The sequence below is a fragment of the Vanessa cardui genome, chromosome 29 (assembly GCF_905220365.1).
Source record: "Vanessa cardui chromosome 29, ilVanCard2.1, whole genome shotgun sequence".
In the NCBI taxonomy this organism is placed as follows: Eukaryota; Metazoa; Arthropoda; class Insecta; order Lepidoptera; family Nymphalidae; genus Vanessa; species Vanessa cardui.
This window is the reverse complement of record NC_061151.1, coordinates 6696969-6722882: the sequence shown is the minus strand read 5'-3', so window position 1 is coordinate 6722882 and position 25914 is coordinate 6696969. Positions and strand designations below refer to the sequence as shown.

At 42.4% G+C, this 25914-nt stretch overlaps 2 protein-coding genes across 3 annotated transcripts in view; one reads left to right on the top strand and one right to left on the bottom strand.

Moving 5' to 3' along the window:
* LOC124541911 (acetyl-CoA carboxylase) overlaps nt 1-25914 on the bottom strand; it is a 120174-nt gene that overhangs the window by 19520 nt on the left and 74740 nt on the right. For both annotated transcript variants that reach the window (XM_047119835.1, XM_047119836.1), the window contains 12 exons: nt 17586-17725; nt 16777-16987; nt 16189-16281; nt 15616-15773; nt 9479-9659; nt 8431-8546; nt 6957-7077; nt 5947-6043; nt 5021-5127; nt 3644-3745; nt 2694-2796; nt 1553-1653 (listed from right to left, as the gene is read on the bottom strand). In XM_047119835.1, the coding sequence (XP_046975791.1) occupies nt 1553-1653; nt 2694-2796; nt 3644-3745; nt 5021-5127; nt 5947-6043; nt 6957-7077; nt 8431-8546; nt 9479-9659; nt 15616-15773; nt 16189-16281; nt 16777-16987; nt 17586-17725 (1530 nt within the window). The remainder of the gene's footprint in view (nt 1-1552; nt 1654-2693; nt 2797-3643; nt 3746-5020; nt 5128-5946; nt 6044-6956; nt 7078-8430; nt 8547-9478; nt 9660-15615; nt 15774-16188; nt 16282-16776; nt 16988-17585; nt 17726-25914) is intronic.
* On the top strand, nt 19506-25101 carry LOC124541910. Its single transcript, XM_047119834.1, has 8 exons — nt 19506-19602; nt 21164-21300; nt 21761-22284; nt 22828-22927; nt 23425-23520; nt 23935-24033; nt 24337-24396; nt 24976-25101. Exons 1-8 carry the CDS (start codon nt 19542-19544, stop codon nt 25018-25020), a joined length of 1122 nt encoding a protein of 373 aa, XP_046975790.1. The 5' UTR covers nt 19506-19541; the 3' UTR covers nt 25021-25101.

The following is a 25914-nucleotide window of genomic DNA, read 5'->3' as shown; positions in this document are numbered from 1 at the left end:
GCATATGACGAACAGGAAAATTTTACACGAATTTATATTATTAGGTATACGAGGTTTGTTAAATATTTTTAACTTTGCCGTCTCGTAAATTCGATTGGTTAAAAAAAATACATTGGTGAAAAAGGCGTATTATTCGATACAAGATTTTGTAGATATTAAAAAGCGTGGAATTAATACCTGTTGACTTCCAGGCAGGATATATTAATTTAAATAATTGTATTAACTAACATGACTGTATTTTTTTAAATGTTGAAAAAGAGTAACTACTGAGTTTCTTGCCGGTTCTTCTCGGTAGAATCTACTTTCCGAACCGGTGGTAGCTTCACTTAATTGTTAAATGACGTTTCAAAAGTGCTTATAAAAGCCCACTTGAATAAAGTTTACTTTGATTTTGATTTTGATTTTTGAAATACGGGCAGTTCTCGACTTACGTCGTTTCAAGAATGTTTTGACACTGTTCCTCGATCACACGTCAATTGTTTCGATCTCCGGCACAGGGGAGATAGAGATTCACTTGGTCAGTGTCATATCAAAAAAAAGAAGCAATCTAATACATTTATTTAACAGTTTATTAAAATTTGCCAGATACAGTACAGATATAAATATATAAGTCACAGGAAGGCAAAATTTAAAAGGTATGTATATCCCTATAAGAGATTTCTTCCAGCATACCCAGAAGAGTGAAAATAGACAGAACAGTGAAAGGTAGACAGGCAAGAGTTTACAATTAAAAAATAAAACTAAAACAAATACTAAACTAAAAATGAAAAAATATATATATATATATAATACATTAAAGTTTACATATATAAATACTTCTAATATACATACATATAAATACATATACACTACTTAATATACATCTTGACTTACGTCCTCTAACATGGCGTAAGTACGAGAAATGCCTGTGCAACAACAATCAAAATAATCCCAGTGGTTCTAGCACAGTTTGAGCTTAAAAGATCAGCTAGAATCCAAAGCGCACAGGGTCAATACTTTTTTTTTTTTTAAATATGAGACAACATCACATACATTACTCTGATCCCAATGTAAGTAGCTGAAGCACTTGTGCTATGGAAAATCAGAAGTAACGATACCACAAACACCCAGACCCAAGACAATATAGAAAACAAATTGTAATCTACATCGACTCGGCCGGGAATCGAACCCGGGACCTCAGAGTGGCGTACCCATGAAAACCGGTGTACTTTCTTGGTGGTAGGGCTTTGTGCAAGCCCGTCTGGGTAGGTACCACCCACTCATCAGTTGTTCTACCGCCAAATAACAGTACTCAGTATTGTTGTGTTCCGGTCTGAAGGGTGAGTGAGCCAGTGTAACTACAGGCACAAGGGACATAACATCTTAGTTCCCAAGGTTGGTGGCACATTGACGATGTAAGGAATAGTTAATATTTCTTACAGCGTCATTGTCTATGGGCGATGGTGACCACTTACCATCAGGTGGCCCATATGCTCGTCCGCCAAACTATACCATAAAAAAACACACCACTCGACCATGGAGGTAGTCGTGTGTTCTGTCCGGGGATACTCACGGTGTTCTGTCCGGGGAGACGGGTGACTTCCACCACGCGCCGCTCGCCGTCCGGTTCAATCACAAGCTCCACGGAATTCATGACATTGTCGGGAGGGGGGCCTGAAAAAGCACGCAACATTCTTAATATGAATACAAGGTACACCAAAATTGTACGCCTGTTATATCTAGGCCATATCTTTGTCATTTGTATTTTTTTATTTCACTGTGTGGTGTACAATAAAAGAATAAACTATAAACTATACATATTCAAGGTCATTAAGCCTCTGAAGAGATATCAGACGCACATAAAATACTACTTAACGCTGCGATTTTTATTGTTATTAGTATTAGCTAGCGACCCGCCCCGGCTTCGCTCAGTTGCCACGCTGATACTAAATATACTGCAGAATGTCTTAAAATGTTCACATTATGCATATGAATCTTTCTCTTAAATCAATCTATTTATTTTATAAAAATCGCTTCAAAATCTGCTATGTGATTTCAAAGATCTAAGCATACATAGGGACAGAAAGCGGTAAGCGACTTTGTTTTATACTGTGTAATGCTAAAATAATTATTTTCTCTAACAGAAATGTTAAATTGATATTAAAATGATTATTGCAATCAGTGTATATTATGAGTTTAAAAATGGTTATTCACCAACGAAAGTTGAAAATAATACTTAATTTATTCAAAAATCCATCAATAAAAATGCATTTTTTCAAACGATTGTCACGTGACACAAAACGCTCCTGATTGGCCGGGCTTATGATGAAGTCACTTTCTTGTAAACTTTGCTTTTCTCCTATATGTACCACAGATTAAAATACAAGAAAGTGACGTCACCGACCCCATTGCAGCGCCATATTGTCCAAGAGGCGTTTTCGCGCAATATTTAAACATGGAATTTTTAATTTCATATGTTTCAACAAATATGTAATAGAATTATAAAAAAAAAAACAACTTTTATTGGGTTTCTTAACCTCTACAAAATCATATATATTCGATTTTAAAAATCAGTCAAACATAGGCTATTAAATACGATTATTACTTTATACCGGTAATAGTGAACCACTGCACTATGTCACCTGTAGGTTTACCTTCAATTTTTACCGAGTTATCAATTCATTAACTGACCAAATTGAAAAGTCCAAACTCACCATCAACGGTGCCTTCGTCGATGCACTCGCGCCACCGTTTCTCGACCACCTGTCTGAACATGTCCGGTATGTCGTACACGTATGTGGTGCCTTGGGACGTCGCCTGGGAAATAAGCGAATACACTTTAAATTATACCTCTGAGATTTTAATTATTCGTTAATTAAGATTGAGTTGGGTTGTTTGGGAGACATGGCTAATTAGCCATAAGTCCACCATTTTACTATTTTTTTTTGTTTACCTTTTTGCTGTGTTTAATCCTAAGCTCTATTTATGTTTGTTTGTGATGTACAATAAAGGTCTATTATTTCATTTCATTAATATAAAGTAACATCTCTAACCGTCCCACTGCTGGGCTAAGCGCTATTGATAAAGTTTGTAATTTATTGTTCTCTATATATTTAGATAAATTATTAACACAGGCTGCTAATTTAGCGTTATATCTTTTAAATGAAGAATAATATTTTTTTTAATCTTTTTAGGGAAATCGTATGACTTTAATCTGAATCGTCATTGGTCGATTGCAATCGATGACGTAACAAATGACCAATGAGCGATCAGATTAAACAAAAAACAAATTCTGAGTTTAAACAGGGTTTTTTTAAGGTACTGTTTAGTTACACATGTATCTCTCTTTGTATGTCTTATTGATTTAACATTCAAAAGACATATCATTGTTTAATCATCATCATGGAAAATCAGAAGTAACGACACCACAAACACACAGACCCAAGGCTACATAGAAAACCAACTTTCCTAAATTGGCTCGGCCGGGAATCGAACCCGGGACCTCGGAGCGGTGTACCAATGAAAACCGGTGTACACACTGCTCGACCACGGAGGTCGTCTTTCATACAATCCATCCATCGTTTCTTTGGTCCTCTATATCCATCCACATCCATGCTGAAGGCCTAAAGCTCCTTTCTCAATGAATATTTTGTTAAAAGCTTACCAAAAATCTCTTTTGTTGCAAGTAGTCTTTCGTGACGTAGGGAGTCGATATTGGGAGACCGTGCATCGGTCCCTGCTTCGGTCCGAACGATTGGAATATTATCTGTAAACACATTATATTCAATTGTATACATTTAATCATGAAATTAAAATGCCTTTTTGATCGAGTGGTTACATTAAAATTAGCAGATAGCAATAGTCCTCTAAGACATATATACATACTGTCATAGCTTTTACTGTTTAGACAGAATAGACAGTATGTCTACAGTAAAAAGTTATTTTGATTTATTTTCAAGATATTTGATAATGGCAAGCCAGAGTTAGAATATTGAAAGTGTATAGACCGGTACCCCAATTAAAACGGTAGAATTTCCTCATCGGAATCAAAGAGTGAGATAATAGTATTTATATCCAAATACACGTTACAACTGTTAAGTTAATTGGCAATAAGCTAATCTTTTCAGATTGACCACAGTCGGTTTTAATTCACTGACATACAAGACCACAACCCATCATTATTATGTACCTGATTTATTCTTCCTTTCAACCAATGCTATCGTCAAATATTATATAATATAATATTTAATGTAAGTAGATTATTTATCTTTTTATCAATAGGAGTATGTTGTGGTTTGAATAACGACATTCGTATAGTACGACACAAATTAGATGTAGCATCGGAAAATGCAATAGAATGAAAATAAAACCGATTACTGCCGATTTACACAACTAATAGAAATAGCTCCTTATCGCGCCATTCGACGCTATTCGTCGCTATAGATTCTCGCGTCAGAGAAAACAAGTGCGTGTAAATCGACGCGTCAAATTGACGAATATATTAGGTCAAATGACATTACAAGTTATTACGTTTGTGCAAAGATCATATTCGCATGAGAAATAAATATTGATAATTTGGGATAGCTTTCTTAATTCGGATGTGATCGGTTTTACGAATTTTGCCGATGCGACATCTAAGTTGTGTCGTACTATACGCTATCCCAAATTATCAATATTCATTTCTCATGCGAATATGATCTTTACACAAACGTAATAACTTGTAATATTATATGACCTAATATATTCGTCAATTTGACGCGTCGATTTACACGCACTTGTTTTCTTTGTCGTGTCGTAATTTGTGTCGTACTATACTTAATTTGGATGTGATCGGTTTTACGAATTTTGCCGATGCGACATCTAAGTTGTGTCCTACTATACTCATATATAATATTGTAATATTAAGGTAAGGGTTAATTTTGGAAACTAAGTGTCCTATTGTAGTTTCTTTCTCTAGTAGAAAGCTACATTGTTCATGAGTGTCATGGTAATAAAGTCTGAGCACGCAAAGCCGGGTCAGAGTGCTAGTGTGGGTACTCACCACTCCAGTCCTGGGGTCGATCACCTCCTCGTAGGTGTACACGTCCAACGAGTAACCCGAACCGTTTGAGAGGCAGAGCCGTATATTCTTCGTCGGAGCGCCAGGCCCTTGGAATGAAGGACATTATTCAATTAATGTATTTTTAAACAAAAATAAAACGAAAATTGGTGCATGCAAAAAACATATTCTCAATATTTTTAAGTGTTTTTTTTTTTACTCTTAATTAACTGAGAAAGGTACGGTGCGGTGTGCGCATTCCGCCATGACAGTTTTAGAGAGAGATAACAATATACTACGTCATTATATTTTTGTCACAACTATTACATTACACTTAATATAAGTTATAAATAAGTTTATATTCAGTTTAGAATACCCATCGAGCTAATCTCACCTGCAACGACATAAGTAATAGGCTATTTGACTGGTTTTTAAAATCCATTTTATATTATTTAGCAGTAGTTAAGGAACCCAGTAAAAGTTGTGTTTTTTATTTCTAGTACATATTTGCCGAAAAATATCATATTAAAATTTTCATTTTTAAATAGCGCGCGAAAACGATACTTGGACAATATGGCGCTGCAATGGGGTCGGTGACGTCACTTTGCTGTATTTTAATCTGTGGTACATATAATAGTAAAGCAAGGTTTACAAGAAAGTGACTTCATCGTAAGCCCGGCCAATCAGGAGCGTTTTGTGTCACGTGACAAACGTTTGAGAAAATGCATTTTTATTTATGGATCTTTGAATAAATTAAGTATTACTTTCAACTTTTGTTAGTAAATAACCATTTTTAAACTCATAATATACACTGATTACAATAATTCACAATTTATTTTTCGCATTGTCAAATAGTCTATTAATTGTAACAAAAAGTCGTCATCGTCATGTATAAGGCCTCAAACAAGTAACAAAGTATATACACTCACCAATTCTGAGAGTAAATCTGATCTCAGCCTGCAGCACTCTCAGCTTCCAGAGCCGGGGGCCGTACCTCATCACCATACCCAACACAGACTCTTCGATCTGGAAGAGAAACGTATTCATTGCAATTGGTTTTTATCGGTAGTGAAAAATAAATAGAAATTTGATTAAGAATAGAACATAATGAGAAATATACTTAAATATTTTGATTATTAATTTCTCAAAGGTTATAATTTTTAATCTGTACATCACGTGACCTAAAATACGAGCCGCCATTGTGTGACGTCAGATGGGCAAACATTGTCATTTCAATGTCATCTGACACTTAAATTTATTTTTTGCTCGAGTTGTTTACAACTATTTTAGAGTTTTCGGGGTAAGAAAAGGTTCGTCACTTTAAGATCTATTTTCGTGTGCTCCGTATGAGCGATAATCTGCTTTACCGATCTAGAATGACATATTGCGTCACAATGATTCGATGTTTAGATTCAAAAGGTACTAAGAGTTTAAGACTTGATAAAGGAATGAATTTGAATACTGACGAAAGTTTTCAAAATAATCAAAATATACTTTATTCAAGTGGGCTTTTCCAAGCACTTTTGAATCGTCATATAACAATTAAGTGAAGCTACCACCGGTTCGGAAAGTAGATTCTACCGAGAGAACCGGCAAGAAACTCAGCAGTTAATCTTTTTCCTGCTGTGACTGTACATTACAACAATTGAATACCCAAAAGCACCAAATATTTATGTCTGTTGACTTTCATAAGTGGCATTCGTACAACTGTTGTTTTTATCAATGTGACGTCACCAAGAGACGTCACTCTGACAGCGTTTTTGCAAGACTAAACAAGGTATAAAATATAATTTCATGGCAAGAAATAAAAAAAAAATCTACAATACTTTGATGTAGTTTTTCAAACATAGCAGAACACCCTATTTTCTATAGGAAAATGTTTAAAATAGGGACAGGAATAAAGGTATGATATGATATGTTATATATGTATGATAGCAACCTTAGCGATGTCCATGATGACTGTGGGCCCGAAGTTCAGGAATATGTGGTTGCAGTCGGTCCTCTTAGCGAGCTGGTGGGAGAAAGCCACTTCCAGTTCATCCATCGCTTCCAGCAGCACTCTGTACACATGAACAAGTGTTAGCATATTTATTTTAATATGATCACATTTTATTGTTTTAATGTATTAAAAGTAAAGTAAAAAAGTAAAAAAGTAAAGTAACAGCCTGTAAATTTCCCACTGCTGAGATAAGGCCTCCTCTTCCATTAAGGAGAGAGATTGGAACATATTCCACCACGCTGTTCCAATGCGGGTTGGTGGAATGCACATGTGACAGAATTTCGATGAAATTAGACACATGCAGGTTTCCTCACGATGTTTTTCTTCACCGCCGAGTACGAGATGAATTATAAACATAATTAAGCACATATATATAGTGGTGCTTGCCTGGATTTGAACCCGCAATCATCGGTTGCACGCGTTCTAACCACTGGGCCATCTCAGCTCTAAATATTAAAGTATTATCAATAATAATTCGATTTAAATAGTTGTTACAATTTGCGTTGATTGTCAACATCCGGTTTTGACTAAACTAAATTGTTTTTAAAATGGATCGAAACCGGATGTTGCTACAGTCGGAGGAGGGGCGTGTAAACATTAAATACTAGGAGTAAGCCTAGAAATGGTCGTTGTTACTTTAATCGTCGAATTGGAAGGATCGTGAACCACTTCAGGAGAGATAAAGTATTGATTGTGAGAAGAGTTTTTGTATTATTCCAACACAAACTTATGTACCTCGCACAAAAACCTAAATCACTATATTAAAGACCTCTGTGGTCGGGTAGTGTGTACACCGGTTTTCATGGGTATAGTAAGACACAACTTAGATGTACCATCGGTAAAATTCGTAAAACCGATTACATCCGAATTTATTCATCAATATTCATTTCTCATGCGAATATAATCTTTACACAAACGTAATAACTTGTATTATCATATGACCTAATATATTCGTCAATTTGACACGTCGATTTACATGTACTTGCTTTCTCTGAAGCGAGAATCTATAGCGAATAGCGTCGAATGGCGCGATAGGGAGCTATTTCAATTGGATGTGTAAATCGGCAGTAATCGGTTTTATTTTCATTCCATTTCATTTTCCGATGCTACATCTAATTTATGTCGTACTATACCCCACCCCGAGGTCCCGGGTTCGGTGTAGAAAAAATTAATTAGTTTTCTATGTTGTCTTGGGTCTGGGTGTTTGTGCCGTCGTTACTTCTATTTTTCCTTAACACAAGTGCTTCAGCTTACATTGGGATCAGAGTAACGTATGTGATTTATCGAATATTTATTTATTAAACATGCCTTGCTATATATTGAAAAAATAATACTCTTTAAGACTATATGACATCATGATACGGACGCTGGAAGAGCTACGCTTAACTTGGATTAAGCTACTATAAATAGTTACCTTTCTCCCTCGTTCTGTAAGTACTCGAAGGACGCCTCCTTGGTGATTAAGTCCTGATGCCTGATGATGGAACGAATGAAGAACCTGAAGTCGGTAACCTCTTGACCCTTCTTGACCTACAGACAAAAAAAAAATATTAAAAATTCTATTGTGAATTCAAGAACTCACAAGTTGACTTTGGATACAGAAGTTTCACACATTTTGTCAATTTTAACTGCATAAGCACTTTTGGCATAATCAGATTACAATATTAAATTGTTTCCTAAGGAATATTATCCATGCTTGATCCGATAATTGTAAAGTAATAAATGTAGTTTGTCTTTTTCGAAAATGAAATACATACATATTATACTATATACACAAATTAATTAAAGGGGCTTATAATTATTTATTTTCTTTTTATTGCCTGTTTAGTATTTATATAGTCTTAAACCATATTAGTCTATGTTTGTTCTAGCTTAAGTTTTTAATATTATTTAAGAGTGTATTACTTTTTATTTAATTCAACAATGCTGTAAATGCCTGTAGTGGTGTATCACACTCCTGGGCCATGTACTTTTATTACATAAGTGTTATCGTGAATATGCCGATGGTGTTTCAAATAAATAAATAAATAAATAAATTATAATGTCTTTTGTGGAAAGAACCTCTCATAGACATGGCTGCTGTAAGAAATATTATCCTTGGGAACTAACATGTTAGGTCTTTTGGGACTGATATTACACTGTTATGTTACATTACATAGCATTAACACTCTGTAAATATCACACTGCTAGGCTAAGGCTCCCTTTGTAAAGAAGTTTGGAACATTATTCACCACGCTTTTCCAATGCGAGTTGGAGAATACACATGTAGCACAATTCCGTTGAAATTAGACATTTGCAAGTTTACTCACGATATTTTTCTTCACCGTGGTGTTTGCCTGGATTTGAACTCGCAATCATCGGTTAAGATGGAAGCGTTCCAACCACTGGGGCATATCCGCTCTCTGTTAGTACTTATAAGCAATATATTGTTGTATTTAAATTCTAGCATCGATTATATATACCTTGGCCTTTCCTAGATACAGGTGCATCTTCTGGTTGCTGGTGGGCAAGGCCTCCAGGTCGTAACTCCTCATGCGGTAGAGCTCCAGCTGGAAGGCGGACGCCGGCTCCAAGTGACGGTAGATGGTATCCTCCTTGAAGTCGTTGCGCGCTCGGTACGTGAAGAACTTGGGGAACTGCCGCCTGCGAAAATTATAAACAATATTATAGTGACGACCTCCGTGGTCGAGAAGTGTGTACACCGGTTTTAATGGGTACACTCTGAGGTCCCGGGTTCGATTTCCGGCAAGAGTCGATGGTAGTGTCTTGGGTCTGGGTATTTGTGTATCCGTCGTTACTTCTGATTTTCCACAACACAAGTGCTTTAGCTACTCACATTGGGATCAGAGTAATGTATGTGTCCAAAATTTATTATAAAGTGTGTGAGTGTGTGTTCGTGTGTGCGTGTGTGTGTGCGTGCGTGTGTGTTCCGTGTGTGTTTGCGTGTGTGTGCGTGTGTGGGGGTGTGTGTGCGTGTGTGGGGGTATGTGTGCGTGTGTGGGGGTGCGTGTGCGTGTGTATGCGTATGTGGGTGTGTGTGTGCGTGTGGGGGTGTGTGTGTGCGTACTTGATGAGCAGCATGAAGGTGATGCGGCGCACGCGCTTGAGCGCCAGCTCGCGCGCGTGCACGCGGCAGAAGTGTCCGAAGCGCCGCGACACGGCGCCGTCGTCGCTCTCGTGTGTGCGTGTGTGTGCGTGTGTGTGCGTGTGTGTGCGTGTGTGTGTGCGTACTTGATGAGCAGCATGAAGGTGATGCGGCGCACGCGCTTGAGCGCCAGCTCGCGCGCGTGCACGCGGCAGAAGTGTCCGAAGCGCCGCGACACGGCGCCGTCGTCGCTCTCGTGTGTGCGTGTGTGTGCGTGTGTGCGTGTGTGGGGGTGTGTGTGTGCGTACTTGATGAGCAGCATGAAGGTGATGCGGCGCACGCGCTTGAGCGCCAGCTCGCGCGCGTGCACGCGGCAGAAGTGTCCGAAGCGCCGCGACACGGCGCCGTCGTCGCTCTCGTGTGTGCGTGTGTGCGCGTGTGTGGGGGTGTGTGTGTGCGTACTTGATGAGCAGCATGAAGGTGATGCGGCGCACGCGCTTGAGCGCCAGCTCGCGCGCGTGCACGCGGCAGAAGTGTCCGAAGCGCCGCGACACGGCGCCGTCGTCGCTCTCGTGTGTGCGTGTGTGTGCGTGTGTGTGCGTGTGTGTGCGTGTGTGTGTGCGTACTTGATGAGCAGCATGAAGGTGATGCGGCGCACGCGCTTGAGCGCCAGCTCGCGCGCGTGCACGCGGCAGAAGTGTCCGAAGCGCCGCGACACGGCGCCGTCGTCGCTCTCGTGTGTGCGTGTGTGTGCGTGTGTGCGTGTGTGGGGGTGTGTGTGTGCGTACTTGATGAGCAGCATGAAGGTGATGCGGCGCACGCGCTTGAGCGCCAGCTCGCGCGCGTGCACGCGGCAGAAGTGTCCGAAGCGCCGCGACACGGCGCCGTCGTCGCTCTCGTGTGTGCGTGTGTGTGCGTGTGTGCGTGTGTGGGGGTGTGTGTGTGCGTACTTGATGAGCAGCATGAAGGTGATGCGGCGCACGCGCTTGAGCGCCAGCTCGCGCGCGTGCACGCGGCAGAAGTGTCCGAAGCGCCGCGACACGGCGCCGTCGTCGCTCTCGTGTGTGCGTGTGTGCGCGTGTGTGGGGGTGTGTGTGTGCGTACTTGATGAGCAGCATGAAGGTGATGCGGCGCACGCGCTTGAGCGCCAGCTCGCGCGCGTGCACGCGGCAGAAGTGTCCGAAGCGCCGCGACACGGCGCCGTCGTCGCTCTCGTGTGTGCGTGTGTGCGCGTGTGTGGGGGTGTGTGTGTGCGTACTTGATGAGCAGCATGAAGGTGATGCGGCGCACGCGCTTGAGCGCCAGCTCGCGCGCGTGCACGCGGCAGAAGTGTCCGAAGCGCCGCGACACGGCGCCGTCGTCGCTCTCGTGTGTGCGTGTGTGTGCGTGTGTGCGTGTGTGGGGGTGTGTGTGTGCGTACTTGATGAGCAGCATGAAGGTGATGCGGCGCACGCGCTTGAGCGCCAGCTCGCGCGCGTGCACGCGGCAGAAGTGTCCGAAGCGCCGCGACACGGCGCCGTCGTCGCTCTCGTGTGTGCGTGTGTGTGCGTGTGTGCGTGTGTGGGGGTGTGTGTGTGCGTACTTGATGAGCAGCATGAAGGTGATGCGGCGCACGCGCTTGAGCGCCAGCTCGCGCGCGTGCACGCGGCAGAAGTGTCCGAAGCGCCGCGACACGGCGCCGTCGTCGCTCTCGTGTGTGCGTGTGTGCGCGTGTGTGGGGGTGTGTGTGTGCGTACTTGATGAGCAGCATGAAGGTGATGCGGCGCACGCGCTTGAGCGCCAGCTCGCGCGCGTGCACGCGGCAGAAGTGTCCGAAGCGCCGCGACACGGCGCCGTCGTCGCTCTCGTGTGTGCGTGTGTGCGCGTGTGTGGGGGTGTGTGTGTGCGTACTTGATGAGCAGCATGAAGGTGATGCGGCGCACGCGCTTGAGCGCCAGCTCGCGCGCGTGCACGCGGCAGAAGTGTCCGAAGCGCCGCGACACGGCGCCGTCGTCGCTCTCGTGTGTGCGTGTGTGCGCGTGTGTGGGGGTGTGTGTGTGCGTACTTGATGAGCAGCATGAAGGTGATGCGGCGCACGCGCTTGAGCGCCAGCTCGCGCGCGTGCACGCGGCAGAAGTGTCCGAAGCGCCGCGACACGGCGCCGTCGTCGCTCTCGTGTGTGCGTGTGTGCGCGTGTGTGGGGGTGTGTGTGTGCGTACTTGATGAGCAGCATGAAGGTGATGCGGCGCACGCGCTTGAGCGCCAGCTCGCGCGCGTGCACGCGGCAGAAGTGTCCGAAGCGCCGCGACACGGCGCCGTCGTCGCTCTCGTGTGTGCGTGTGTGCGCGTGTGTGGGGGTGTGTGTGTGCGTACTTGATGAGCAGCATGAAGGTGATGCGGCGCACGCGCTTGAGCGCCAGCTCGCGCGCGTGCACGCGGCAGAAGTGTCCGAAGCGCCGCGACACGGCGCCGTCGTCGCTCTCGTGTGTGCGTGTGTGCGCGTGTGTGGGGGTGTGTGTGTGCGTACTTGATGAGCAGCATGAAGGTGATGCGGCGCACGCGCTTGAGCGCCAGCTCGCGCGCGTGCACGCGGCAGAAGTGTCCGAAGCGCCGCGACACGGCGCCGTCGTCGCTCTCGTGTGTGCGTGTGTGTGCGTGTGTGCGTGTGTGGGGGTGTGTGTGTGCGTACTTGATGAGCAGCATGAAGGTGATGCGGCGCACGCGCTTGAGCGCCAGCTCGCGCGCGTGCACGCGGCAGAAGTGTCCGAAGCGCCGCGACACGGCGCCGTCGTCGCTCTCGTGTGTGCGTGTGTGTGCGTGTGTGCGTGTGTGGGGGTGTGTGTGTGCGTACTTGATGAGCAGCATGAAGGTGATGCGGCGCACGCGCTTGAGCGCCAGCTCGCGCGCGTGCACGCGGCAGAAGTGTCCGAAGCGCCGCGACACGGCGCCGTCGTCGCTCTCGTGTGTGCGTGTGTGCGCGTGTGTGGGGGTGTGTGTGTGCGTACTTGATGAGCAGCATGAAGGTGATGCGGCGCACGCGCTTGAGCGCCAGCTCGCGCGCGTGCACGCGGCAGAAGTGTCCGAAGCGCCGCGACACGGCGCCGTCGTCGCTCTCGTGTGTGCGTGTGTGTGCGTGTGTGCGTGTGTGGGGGTGTGTGTGTGCGTACTTGATGAGCAGCATGAAGGTGATGCGGCGCACGCGCTTGAGCGCCAGCTCGCGCGCGTGCACGCGGCAGAAGTGTCCGAAGCGCCGCGACACGGCGCCGTCGTCGCTCTCGTGTGTGCGTGTGTGTGCGTGTGTGCGTGTGTGGGGGTGTGTGTGTGCGTACTTGATGAGCAGCATGAAGGTGATGCGGCGCACGCGCTTGAGCGCCAGCTCGCGCGCGTGCACGCGGCAGAAGTGTCCGAAGCGCCGCGACACGGCGCCGTCGTCGCTCTCGTGTGTGCGTGTGTGTGCGTGTGTGCGTGTGTGGGGGTGTGTGTGTGCGTACTTGATGAGCAGCATGAAGGTGATGCGGCGCACGCGCTTGAGCGCCAGCTCGCGCGCGTGCACGCGGCAGAAGTGTCCGAAGCGCCGCGACACGGCGCCGTCGTCGCTCTCGTGTGTGCGTGTGTGCGCGTGTGTGGGGGTGTGTGTGTGCGTACTTGATGAGCAGCATGAAGGTGATGCGGCGCACGCGCTTGAGCGCCAGCTCGCGCGCGTGCACGCGGCAGAAGTGTCCGAAGCGCCGCGACACGGCGCCGTCGTCGCTCTCGTGTGTGCGTGTGTGCGCGTGTGTGGGGGTGTGTGTGTGCGTACTTGATGAGCAGCATGAAGGTGATGCGGCGCACGCGCTTGAGCGCCAGCTCGCGCGCGTGCACGCGGCAGAAGTGTCCGAAGCGCCGCGACACGGCGCCGTCGTCGCTCTCGTGTGTGCGTGTGTGTGCGTGTGTGTGCGTGTGGGGGTGTGTGTGTGCGTACTTGATGAGCAGCATGAAGGTGATGCGGCGCACGCGCTTGAGCGCCAGCTCGCGCGCGTGCACGCGGCAGAAGTGTCCGAAGCGCCGCGACACGGCGCCGTCGTCGCTCTCGTGTGTGCGTGTGTGTGCGTGTGTGCGTGTGTGGGGGTGTGTGTGTGCGTACTTGATGAGCAGCATGAAGGTGATGCGGCGCACGCGCTTGAGCGCCAGCTCGCGCGCGTGCACGCGGCAGAAGTGTCCGAAGCGCCGCGACACGGCGCCGTCGTCGCTCTCGTGTGTGCGTGTGTGCGCGTGTGTGGGGGTGTGTGTGTGCGTACTTGATGAGCAGCATGAAGGTGATGCGGCGCACGCGCTTGAGCGCCAGCTCGCGCGCGTGCACGCGGCAGAAGTGTCCGAAGCGCCGCGACACGGCGCCGTCGTCGCTCTCGTGTGTGCGTGTGTGTGCGTGTGTGCGGGTGTGTGTGTGCGTACTTGATGAGCAGCATGAAGGTGATGCGGCGCACGCGCTTGAGCGCCAGCTCGCGCGCGTGCACGCGGCAGAAGTGTCCGAAGCGCCGCGACACGGCGCCGTCGTCGCTCTCGTGTGTGCGTGTGTGTGCGTGTGTGTGCGTGTGTGTGCGTGTGTGTGTGCGTACTTGATGAGCAGCATGAAGGTGATGCGGCGCACGCGCTTGAGCGCCAGCTCGCGCGCGTGCACGCGGCAGAAGTGTCCGAAGCGCCGCGACACGGCGCCGTCGTCGCTCTCGTGTGTGCGTGTGTGCGCGTGTGTGCGTGTGTGGGGGTGTGTGTGTGCGTACTTGATGAGCAGCATGAAGGTGATGCGGCGCACGCGCTTGAGCGCCAGCTCGCGCGCGTGCACGCGGCAGAAGTGTCCGAAGCGCCGCGACACGGCGCCGTCGTCGCTCTCGTGTGTGCGTGTGTGCGCGTGTGTGGGGGTGTGTGTGTGCGTACTTGATGAGCAGCATGAAGGTGATGCGGCGCACGCGCTTGAGCGCCAGCTCGCGCGCGTGCACGCGGCAGAAGTGTCCGAAGCGCCGCGACACGGCGCCGTCGTCGCTCTCGTGTGTGCGTGTGTGTGCGTGTGTGCGTGTGTGGGGGTGTGTGTGTGCGTACTTGATGAGCAGCATGAAGGTGATGCGGCGCACGCGCTTGAGCGCCAGCTCGCGCGCGTGCACGCGGCAGAAGTGTCCGAAGCGCCGCGACACGGCGCCGTCGTCGCTCTCGTGTGTGCGTGTGTGTGCGTGTGTGGGGGTGTGTGTGTGCGTACTTGATGAGCAGCATGAAGGTGATGCGGCGCACGCGCTTGAGCGCCAGCTCGCGCGCGTGCACGCGGCAGAAGTGTCCGAAGCGCCGCGACACGGCGCCGTCGTCGCTCTCGTGTGTGCGTGTGTGCGCGTGTGTGGGGGTGTGTGTGTGCGTACTTGATGAGCAGCATGAAGGTGATGCGGCGCACGCGCTTGAGCGCCAGCTCGCGCGCGTGCACGCGGCAGAAGTGTCCGAAGCGCCGCGACACGGCGCCGTCGTCGCTCTCGTGTGTGCGTGTGTGCGCGTGTGTGGGGGTGTGTGTGTGCGTACTTGATGAGCAGCATGAAGGTGATGCGGCGCACGCGCTTGAGCGCCAGCTCGCGCGCGTGCACGCGGCAGAAGTGTCCGAAGCGCCGCGACACGGCGCCGTCGTCGCTCTCGCCGCTGTCGCGCACGCCGATCATCAGGATGTGGATCGGCTCCAGCGGCTGCAAACCACATTTTCACTCAGTAACGCAATCAAAATTATCTTTACTGCAATTAGGATTATTTTGAATCATTTATTGATGCTTTTAAAAGCAGCTTTAAATCGACACGTTACATAGTTGAATTAAATATAAAGCTACCCACCCATTTGGAAAATACATCCTACCCACAAGAAGGAGGAAATCAATATTTGTATAATAGTGGAAAAGAGTTCCACTTATTCAATTATAGAACACACCAATGATATACAAATAAATTTTATACATCTAGATATAACATACCAATATAAATTTTAACTTTAAATTTTTTAATGGGTCAATAACTACCTAAAGACTACTTGTGACCATTGATTTTATTTTAGCCTGTAACAATCTGTTGTATAGCGTGGTTCGCTTATTACAAGCGCTCAGTACTCACCACGTCTTCTTCAACGTTCGGTTTCAAATCGTGCCCAACGTTGATACTTGTGCTATCCCGGTTTTCGCTCCCATCTTGGAGCGCTTGTAAATCCTACGACAAAAATATAATCATTATATATAAATCACTCAAAAGTACATATACTTAAGAGAACTGTAGTAAACTTAAATCTACCACCAAAATGTAGATATTATCAAGAAGAACCGATAAGGAAATCACTTGTTTCTGTTTAACAACATTCAATTATTTTGGGTTTTTAAAAAACAAATACATGGATTGAAAATGTATCGTCACTTTGGCAAAAACGTAAATTTCTCACTGCTGGACTAAGACCTCCTCTACCGTTGAGGAGAAGATTAGGAGCGTATTCCACTACACTGCTCCAATGAATATTTGTTGATTCACATGTCAAATTAGATATATGCAGGTTTCCACGATGTTTTCCTTAACCGACGACCTCGAAAATGCCGTATCCTGGGTTTAAGCCCGCAATCATAGGTTCAGAAGTATGGGCATACTTGTTATTATGCATCATAACAATGAATATTATTAATAGTGTCATGAGAATCAAATTCCTGTAAAATTAACCTCTTTCCTGACAGTGGCTGAGCTGGCAAAGTCATGCACGAGGTCCAACAGCTCGTCTGCGTACTCCACGAACTGCTCGAAGGAGTCGAAGGCGGCCAGCGCGCCGGTGCGGTGGTGGCACTTCCTCATCGCAGCGGTGGACAGCTCCGCGGGGACGCCTTCCTGGTCCTGGGCTGATGCCAACTCGATCTCCGATTGGCTTATTGGTATTCTGATAAGAATGATTTATGTATATAATATTTGTTCATCTTATGTTACCACTTTTCTGTTATTATTTTTTTTTGTCGATGGTACTAAAGTGGATAGCGTAACATCCACAGAAATATTACAAACCAATTAAAAATTGGCTAAAAAGATATAGAAATAAATGTATTCGATATTGACACTAAATTAAATAAGACCAAAGAAACAATTACAGAAAAGTTATAAAGATTGAAAAGAAAAATACATTTTTGTACTGACTGTACATAATTTTATGCCTATTCTTTTAAAGACGTTTCAATATACATCACTTATGGAATCAATTTAATTTACTTTTTACTTTATTGTACACTACAAAAAATAAATAAATACAACGTGGATCCAGGCTAAATAAATGAGACGTACAGTTTTGGTGACCTTATCGCTACATACCCATTCCTTCCAGGTAACCAACGCTGGTTAACCAAGGTTAGCTTTCGAAGGAAAACTGTTGATTTCTAATATATTATTCGATTAAAATTCCAACGCTATTGGTTAGGTTAGCTTTCGAAGGAAAACTGTTAATTTCTAATATATTATTCAATTCAAAGTTCGAATGCTTTACAAACCTATTCGGATGCCCAGTCGGTAGCACGAATTGAAAATGTACCACCCCCAATTCGCCGGACAGCGCCAAGTGCTGAAGGCACGTGATGTCGTACGACGTGTACGCACGACGAACGTATACCTCCAACGCTGCGTTACATACCTGTAAGGATACAATGTACTAATATAACAACATTCTATTATAACCACAAATTTCACAGTTAAGCTAAAAATCCTTTCAGAATTTCAAGAGAATAATTCTCATCTCAATATGTCATATTATATTTTGTGTATGGCAGAATTAGTTACGAATTATTGGGTATATTTATAATTTGGGCGATGATACTTAAGGGATTCCTTGTATCTCTTAGGTATTCCAGGTACTGGTAGATGCAGGTATTCCAATCCTGTACATGTCCATTGAAACTAGACACATTATGACATCAACCTACATTCTCGGAGCAATATCCCCGAAACTCTTTCGCATTACCTCGTTACTTATATATCAAACGTCAGGTATTCCAGGAGCTGGATACGAGTAGCCGGAGAAAGATCACAGTGGTGTGGTGGACAAAAATGGGCTGATGATGTTTTGTGATGTGATTTTAAAATATACCCTAATACGTCATAATCCAACTATAATATACTATAACAGCACATAAGATGCTTTTAACCATAAATTGGAATCATATTTCCTTATTTTTGCAAACTATAATTACAAATGGGAAAATTAGTCAAATTGTTACACTGATATCTTCACATTGTCCCCGCCCCTCACATACAAGTAAAGCCGCGAGCATACACTAGTTCCTGATAACATTTAATAATCTAAAGCATAATATTCATTAAATTCATTAAGATATTTTATTCCCTTTGATTTATTACAACGAAAGGTTATTACAAGTTTTCATCATTAAATAATTATTTCGATAATAAAGCTCAGACACTAATTACTTTAATATTAAATAACATTATCTATTATGATATAATCGCAACGATTGATTTGAATACGATATGGTTGCCTGAGGCATTATCAGGGATGTCTAGAGTAAAGATTATTTATCCAGCGACTTTTTTTCGTCAGGAATTCATATAAGTTGTAATGGCCGATATCCCACTGATGGGCGAAAGCATTTAGAGGGGTTACTTCACTTGCCATGAGGCAAAACATGAATATATCTGATATAGAAGATGAATAAAAATACATACAACACACATTTTAAAAATACTACCCGTATTTCCAAAAATCCTTCTACTTACTGAGTGTGTATACCCAATAAAACGATCCTCCTCACCAAATTTAAGGGTCTTAACTGCGATGATGAATAAGTCAGTCAGGACTTGATAAATAGATTAGGACCTATAGCTTAGTATATCGATTAATGTATTGGGCAACAAATACAAGATCAGATGTAATCATTCTTGTATGTTGTATCTACTATTTGAGCAATTATAGTACCAATCCAGCCAAAATATTTACGATTAATTAGAAATATACAGAATGGCTATTAGGTTATAATTTCCGAAAACCCTGTATATATGCTGTATATTACCAATTCAATAAAAAGCTTGTTAGTTACGTTATCTTTCATAATTCATTAGAAACTTAGTTCCAAGATGGACGACCATAAAAGTAGCAAGAATAATAAAGGTAATAACTAATGATCTGTTTCTGAAAATTATACCAGAAATTTTCGACCAATGAAGAACTTATGCATTAATTAGAATAAGACCTATTTAATTTTACGAATTCAACTATATATTTAGACAAATCATACTTAAAGATTACTCTAACAAATCAATATTAATATTATTTAACACTTTTTTTACACCACAATTAGAATCACAAACGATTACAGAATATACAAACTAATAAGTTAATGGTGAAACAAAAGGCGGCCAAATATGTAACATCATATAATTTTCTAGAGAGAACTTACACGACTTTCGTTGATACGTACAAGATTATACCGTTCGTGATGGGAGTTGGATTAATATACCCTAATCCGAAGACGGAGACGCGACGAATCGTTGGTATATGTGAGTATCATTACACTACTCAAACCCAAACTCAAATAACTTTATTCGATGTAGAAGCATTACACTTTCTTATTGATGGTCAATTGAAACACTACCACCGGTTCGGAAAAGAAAATACCCTGACCTGAGAAGAACCGGCGAAAGAAACTCAGCGGGTTTTTTTTGTTTGTCTCATATATTATATAAATAAACAATTTAATATGAGATGAAATAGCCAGCAGGCGATCGTTTCATTCCCAAGGTGTGCTATCGATCATAAACTCATTAATTGTATATTTACCTTTTGCACACAAGCGTTCCTTAATATTTTTTTTTTATTTAGTACTGGTGCTACTTTTATATTATCTATATTTAACTGGTTTTGAAGTATTAATGATTGGTAGTAAGTGGTAAGATGATAATACGGTTTTGTAGAGTATAAAAAAGCTTGGAATTAATACCTGTTGACGTCCAGGCAAGATACAGTACATACATTATAATCGTATTTAACTAATATGATTATATTTTTTAAATGTTGAAAAAGAGTTTCTTGGCGGTTCTTCTCAGTAGAATCTACTTTCCGAACCGGTGGTATCTTCACTTAATTGTAAAATGACGATTCAAAAGTGCTTGTAAAAGCCTACTTCATTTTTTTTTTGATTTTGACCGATTGGCTAATGTCCCGTTACTGTTAAGGTAAATCAGCATTGTCTTGCAAAGAACAGATTATATCATAGGTGTATAAAATGTCAGACACCTGCTGTTATTAGAAAAGTAAATACATATACACGTAAAGTAGATAAGGCAAAACAATCTTGAACTTTTGCCTCCATTATTTGTGCAATCAGATTTTTTTGGAAGTGAACAAAATTGTTCGCAATATTTTTAATGAATATAGTGATAGTATGATCATTGGATTCCTGCTAGTTATTTTAAATTAAAGCGTTTTGGTAACAAAGAAAATAATGACATTTCCAAAACAGCATCGCCCAAGTGCCAGGAACTGCGTACTAAGGGTTCCGTACCAATCACAATGTACATAAACAAAAGTAGATACATAGATTTGAATATTTCAACCGTTTACCTGGTACTGCCGCCTAAAAAACACATTTTTTTTGTAAGAAACACCTAAAATATTATTTTTATCTTATTATTTACTATGAAAGTAAATATACAATTAAGTATTTTGTGAATATTTTAAGTGCCTATGGCCATTACTGAATTAAAAAATGGTTGTATGAGAGCCTTTAAAAATTGTTTTTAGTATTTGTTGTGATAGCGACACCAGAAATACAAAATTTCTGAAATTTGAGGTGAAGTGTAAGTAATAGGGTCTTTTTTAGGATTCATTGGTGGACCTGATCTTCTATACTACTTAGGAGAAAGCATCAAACATATTTTACAAGGCTGATCTAAGTACGTCAAAAGTTTATTTAGACTTATATAGATTACAACTGTTATAAATTTGAACGTTATTACGTAATAAATAGAATTCACTTTAGCTAATAAACTAAGAGTCAAAGCAAACTTTTACTGTATCCGTCTACTTGTACTGTATGTATCTAGTTTCGTTTTTTTCCAGTGCTTGTCCTCGTTAGTGTGGTGCCTTTATCGATAATGATATTGATCGATATATACAATTGCTGGAAGCGACGTGATATCATCAACATTATAAGACATAGCACTGTCGTTGGACCGTTTCTCGGGGGTATATTCAAGGTAAGCATATTTCATAAATCAATTAAGGAGTTCATCCATGAAACCTTACATTTATAATAAATCATAAGCATGTGCTGAATTATAGATAAGTGACATTTCACAAATTTCCTTGTCCAACTAGATGGCGTCTAGTTAATAATGTTAACAGTTACAGCTGATTAAACATAATCTAACTAACACATCATCAAGATTATCTAAACTAGTACTAATATGTACTAAGATCGATATTCCTCATTTATTAAGAATTCATGTTTAGTTTATAGATGGATATCTCGTTTTTTTTAAATTAATCGTAGCGGTAAAATGGATTATCTTAATGGTAAGTGATCATCATACCATATATATTGACACTGTAAGAAAACATTGCCAAACAGCGACAAATATTGGCGTCAAAATTATAACCAATTAACATAAAAAAGCACGAGAAAAACGACTTAGAAATTGACCATTCTCCCATCAGATGTTCATCATGTACTACAAGAAGAAACCAGCCAAGGGTATCGTGGACGAAATCGACAGCGACTATGCATCCTACAACGATCTACCCTCAAGCTACAAGAGCATCATCAACCAGAGCATAGCCAACAGCTTATTTTACAGCGAGAAATGCTGGGCCGTCACTGTTATAACTTGCGTCATGACATTCCCCTTCATGGCTGTCACATTGAACATATACAACTTCCTATTCAAATCCGAACCCACAAAGCACATGGTACACGACCTCATCATACCCTTCATGGAACCAGAGGGCAGATTCGATTCTCCGACCTTCGAAATTATGTTCGTTTATATGTTATACGCTTGTTTGTTATATGTCATAAACTTTACTGGTTACGATGGGTTTTTTGGGCTCTGCATCAACCATGCTTGCTTGAAAATGGAGCTGTACTGCAAGGCGGTTGAGGATGCGTTGAAAGCAGCTAACGAAATGGACATACATGATAGAATTGTTGACGTTATCCGAGAACAGAATAAATTGAAGAGGTAATCTATACATGGAACAAAATTTGAGTCTGTTTGTAGCATAAAAATAACCGCTTTTTGCTAAATGCATATGTATGTATATGTCTCCATCAGATTACAAAATTCATTAGATTATAGATTACAATCTCACTAGGTAGATCCTCGTGAGGTTGAAATCTATCGAAATATTTGTGAACCGTGAAATATGTTTGCAATTTAACGTATTATTTTTCGCTATATTGTAATCTATCGATGGGAACCGGTCAAATTGTGAACTGGTGTAGAACGGATGCTTGTCGCGCAATCTTATGACGACATATATACGGCACATATACCAAAATAACAATATTTTTTTCCAAAAAATAAAACTGTCTATTAGTTCCAACTAATCCCTGAAACTGCTCGACCGATTTGGACGGGACTTTCACTGGCATACAGTTGATGTAATAAGGTGTAACATAGGCCACAATAATAACTTTTATATTAAATTACCTCGGAGTGGCGCTCCGGTGTACACACTACTCGACCACGGAGGTCGCCAAATTATTGATTTTCTCGTTTCAGATACGTAGATTTAATCCAGGATACTTTCAATATCTGGCTCGGAATAATCCTAATCGCTACGATGATACAAATTGGAACTTGCATGTATCATATCACAGAGGTAAGCTAGAGAATAGTTTTTATATTGGTAGGCGGCCTGGTAAATAAGTTGTTACCAATTATCAGGTGGTCCACTAAACGTAGTATTTTGAATTTGAAGACTGAGACAGCCAGTGTAACTATAGGCACAGAAACATATCATCTTTGTTGCCAAGTTTGGTGGCGCATTGATCATGTAATGAATGGTTAATATTTCTTACAGCGCCAAAATCTAAGGCTCCAATTATTATAAGTTTTCATTTGCTAGAGCGTCTTACTTATACATATATAAACCGTCATCTTTACTTCTGTAAATATGTATATATTAAACCAGTCAAAGTTTTTTTTTTTATAATAACCGATTATGCATATGACTCCACTCCACCTGATGGTAAGTGGAAATGGAATCCAAACGCGAAGAAGACGCCTTCACGCCTCGTTTGAAGGCACCCAGGTTATAAGAGGAGGGGAACACGTGTATAAGTGTTATACTATATCTATAATATATGTCACTTCTAGGGTTACGGTTTGGATCTCCGATACATCATATTCATGACCGGAACCGTCATACATATATACCTACCTTGTAGGTATTCAGCTAAACTTAAGCATATGGTAAGTATATTAAGTGCAAAGAGTACCCTATACACTTAATCAACGGGCGAATGGACAAGTGGACGGCTGGGCGAGTGGGCAAATGTGCGAGTAAGCGAGAGGACGAGTGGGCGAGAGGACGAGTGGGCGAAAGGACGAGTGGGCGAGAGGACGAGTGAGCGAGTGGATTAATAGGCGAGAGGACGAGTGGGAAAATGTGCGAGTAAGCGAGAGGATTAATAGGCGAGAGGACGAGTGGGCGAGAGGACGAGTGAACGAATGGACGAGTTGACTAGTGGTTGTGTAGACGATTGAGTGAGTGAAAGAGTAAACTAGTGGGCAAGTGGGCAAGTGGGTGAGTAGGCAAGTGAACGAATGGATATTACAGACAAGACACGGAGTCCTATATAATAAAATCGTTTTCCTGTATTTCAGTCAATGGAAACCGCTACATTAATATATTGCTCTGGCTGGGAGACCATACCGTCGAATCGTATCCGAAAGACTTTACTGTTCATGATCGCCAGAGGGCAGGTAGTGTTTAACACTTATTTAAAAAAAGTACCATCAGTCATTGTGTTTTTTTGTGTTTTTTTAATAAATAAAAAGTATGTTATCTATTGGAAATAAGCATTTGGTTCAAGCACTTTTGAAATCGTCATTTAACTACATTAAGTGCAGCTACCACCGGTTCGGAAAGTAGATTCTACCGAAAAGAACCGGCAAGAAATTCAACAGTTACTCTTTTTCAACATAAAAAAATACAGTCATGTCAGTTAATTACAATTATATATGTATGTAACGTCTGCATAATCTTGTAATTAATATTATTTACAGATACCAATGGAGATAACCGCGTTTAATATATTGATATTCGACATGGATTTATTTGTGACCGTAAGTTAATTTTGGTATATTTAATTGTACAATATTAAAAAAAATAAGTGTTAAGAAGAATATTAAGAGAAACGGGGGGTAGGGGGTGAATGGGCGCCACTCCTAATAAGGGATAAACTTATAATGGGTATATAGGAATTAATAATTCCTTAATTAATTTGGGGCATTACTACTATCTATATATGCCATCGTAAGATTACAAACATCGTTAGATTACAATCTAATGTGTGAGATTGTAAACTGTCGAAATACGGTGAAATAATATGGAGGGGGGCACTTAACGTTCAACCAATCAGCGCGCGACATGCATTCCGTTCCACGCCAGTTCACAATTCGACCGCTTCCCATCGATATATTACAATATTGCGAAAAAAAATGCGTTATATTGTAATCATACTTCACGTTTCACAAATATTTCGACAGTTTACAATCTGACTATATAGATTGTAATCTAACGATGTTTGTAATCTCACAGTAGCATAAACATGTATGTATGTATGTGGCCAAATGACTTTAACGACTTCATTTACAGTATGAAAGTTAGCAAATAAAATATTTTTAATTATATTTTTGTTACAGATACTCAACTCTTCGTATTCCATGTACACATTATTACGATCTTAGAAAACTATTAGAGCACTTCAATTTTATATAGTATTAGTGTATTTATTTTGCTATAATTTTGTATAACAACAGCCTGTAAATTCCCACTGCTGGGCCAAAGGCCTCCTCTCCCTTTGAGGAGAAGGTTTGGAACATATTCCATTTTGTATAGCTTAGCATTATTCTTACTTATTTATACAACACTAGTGGTCCCGGCTTCGCACGGGTGCAATACTGATACTAAATACACTACAGAATGTCTTACAACGTTCACTGCTTTTTGTCAATAAACAATAAAAACCGCTAAGTCCCTGCATTTTAAATGTGTAATATCTTCGAAAATATTAATTTAGATTACTTGCTGTAAAGGGTCATATTGATATAGTCATTCGATACTAATGAATAGAGTGACTATTGCTAATGTCACTCTATTGTATCGCCCGCCTGGAAACTTTCAATGACACTTTTTATGGTTTGGTATTAAAGTTTTTTTTATGGTATAGATTGGTGAACGAGCATATGGGCCACCTGATGGTAAGTGGTCTCCATCACCTATAGACAATGATGCTGTAAGGAATATTAACCATTCCTTACATCGTCAACGCGCCACCAACATTGGGAACTAAGATGTTATGTCCTTTGTGCCTGTAGTTACACTCGCCTTTCAAATGCTAACAACAATACTAATAAATATCTTCGAAAATATTAATTTAAATTATACGCTGTAATATATCATATTGATATAGTCATTCGATACTAATATCACTCTATTGTATTGCCCACCTGGGAAACTTTTAACTTTGAACCTTATGGTATCGTATTAAAGTTCAAATTCCCTTCTTAATATTACTACGAATCGTTCGTATGGGATTATAGACACACAAAAGACACAAAAAGCAAGTTCGCTCACCGCCG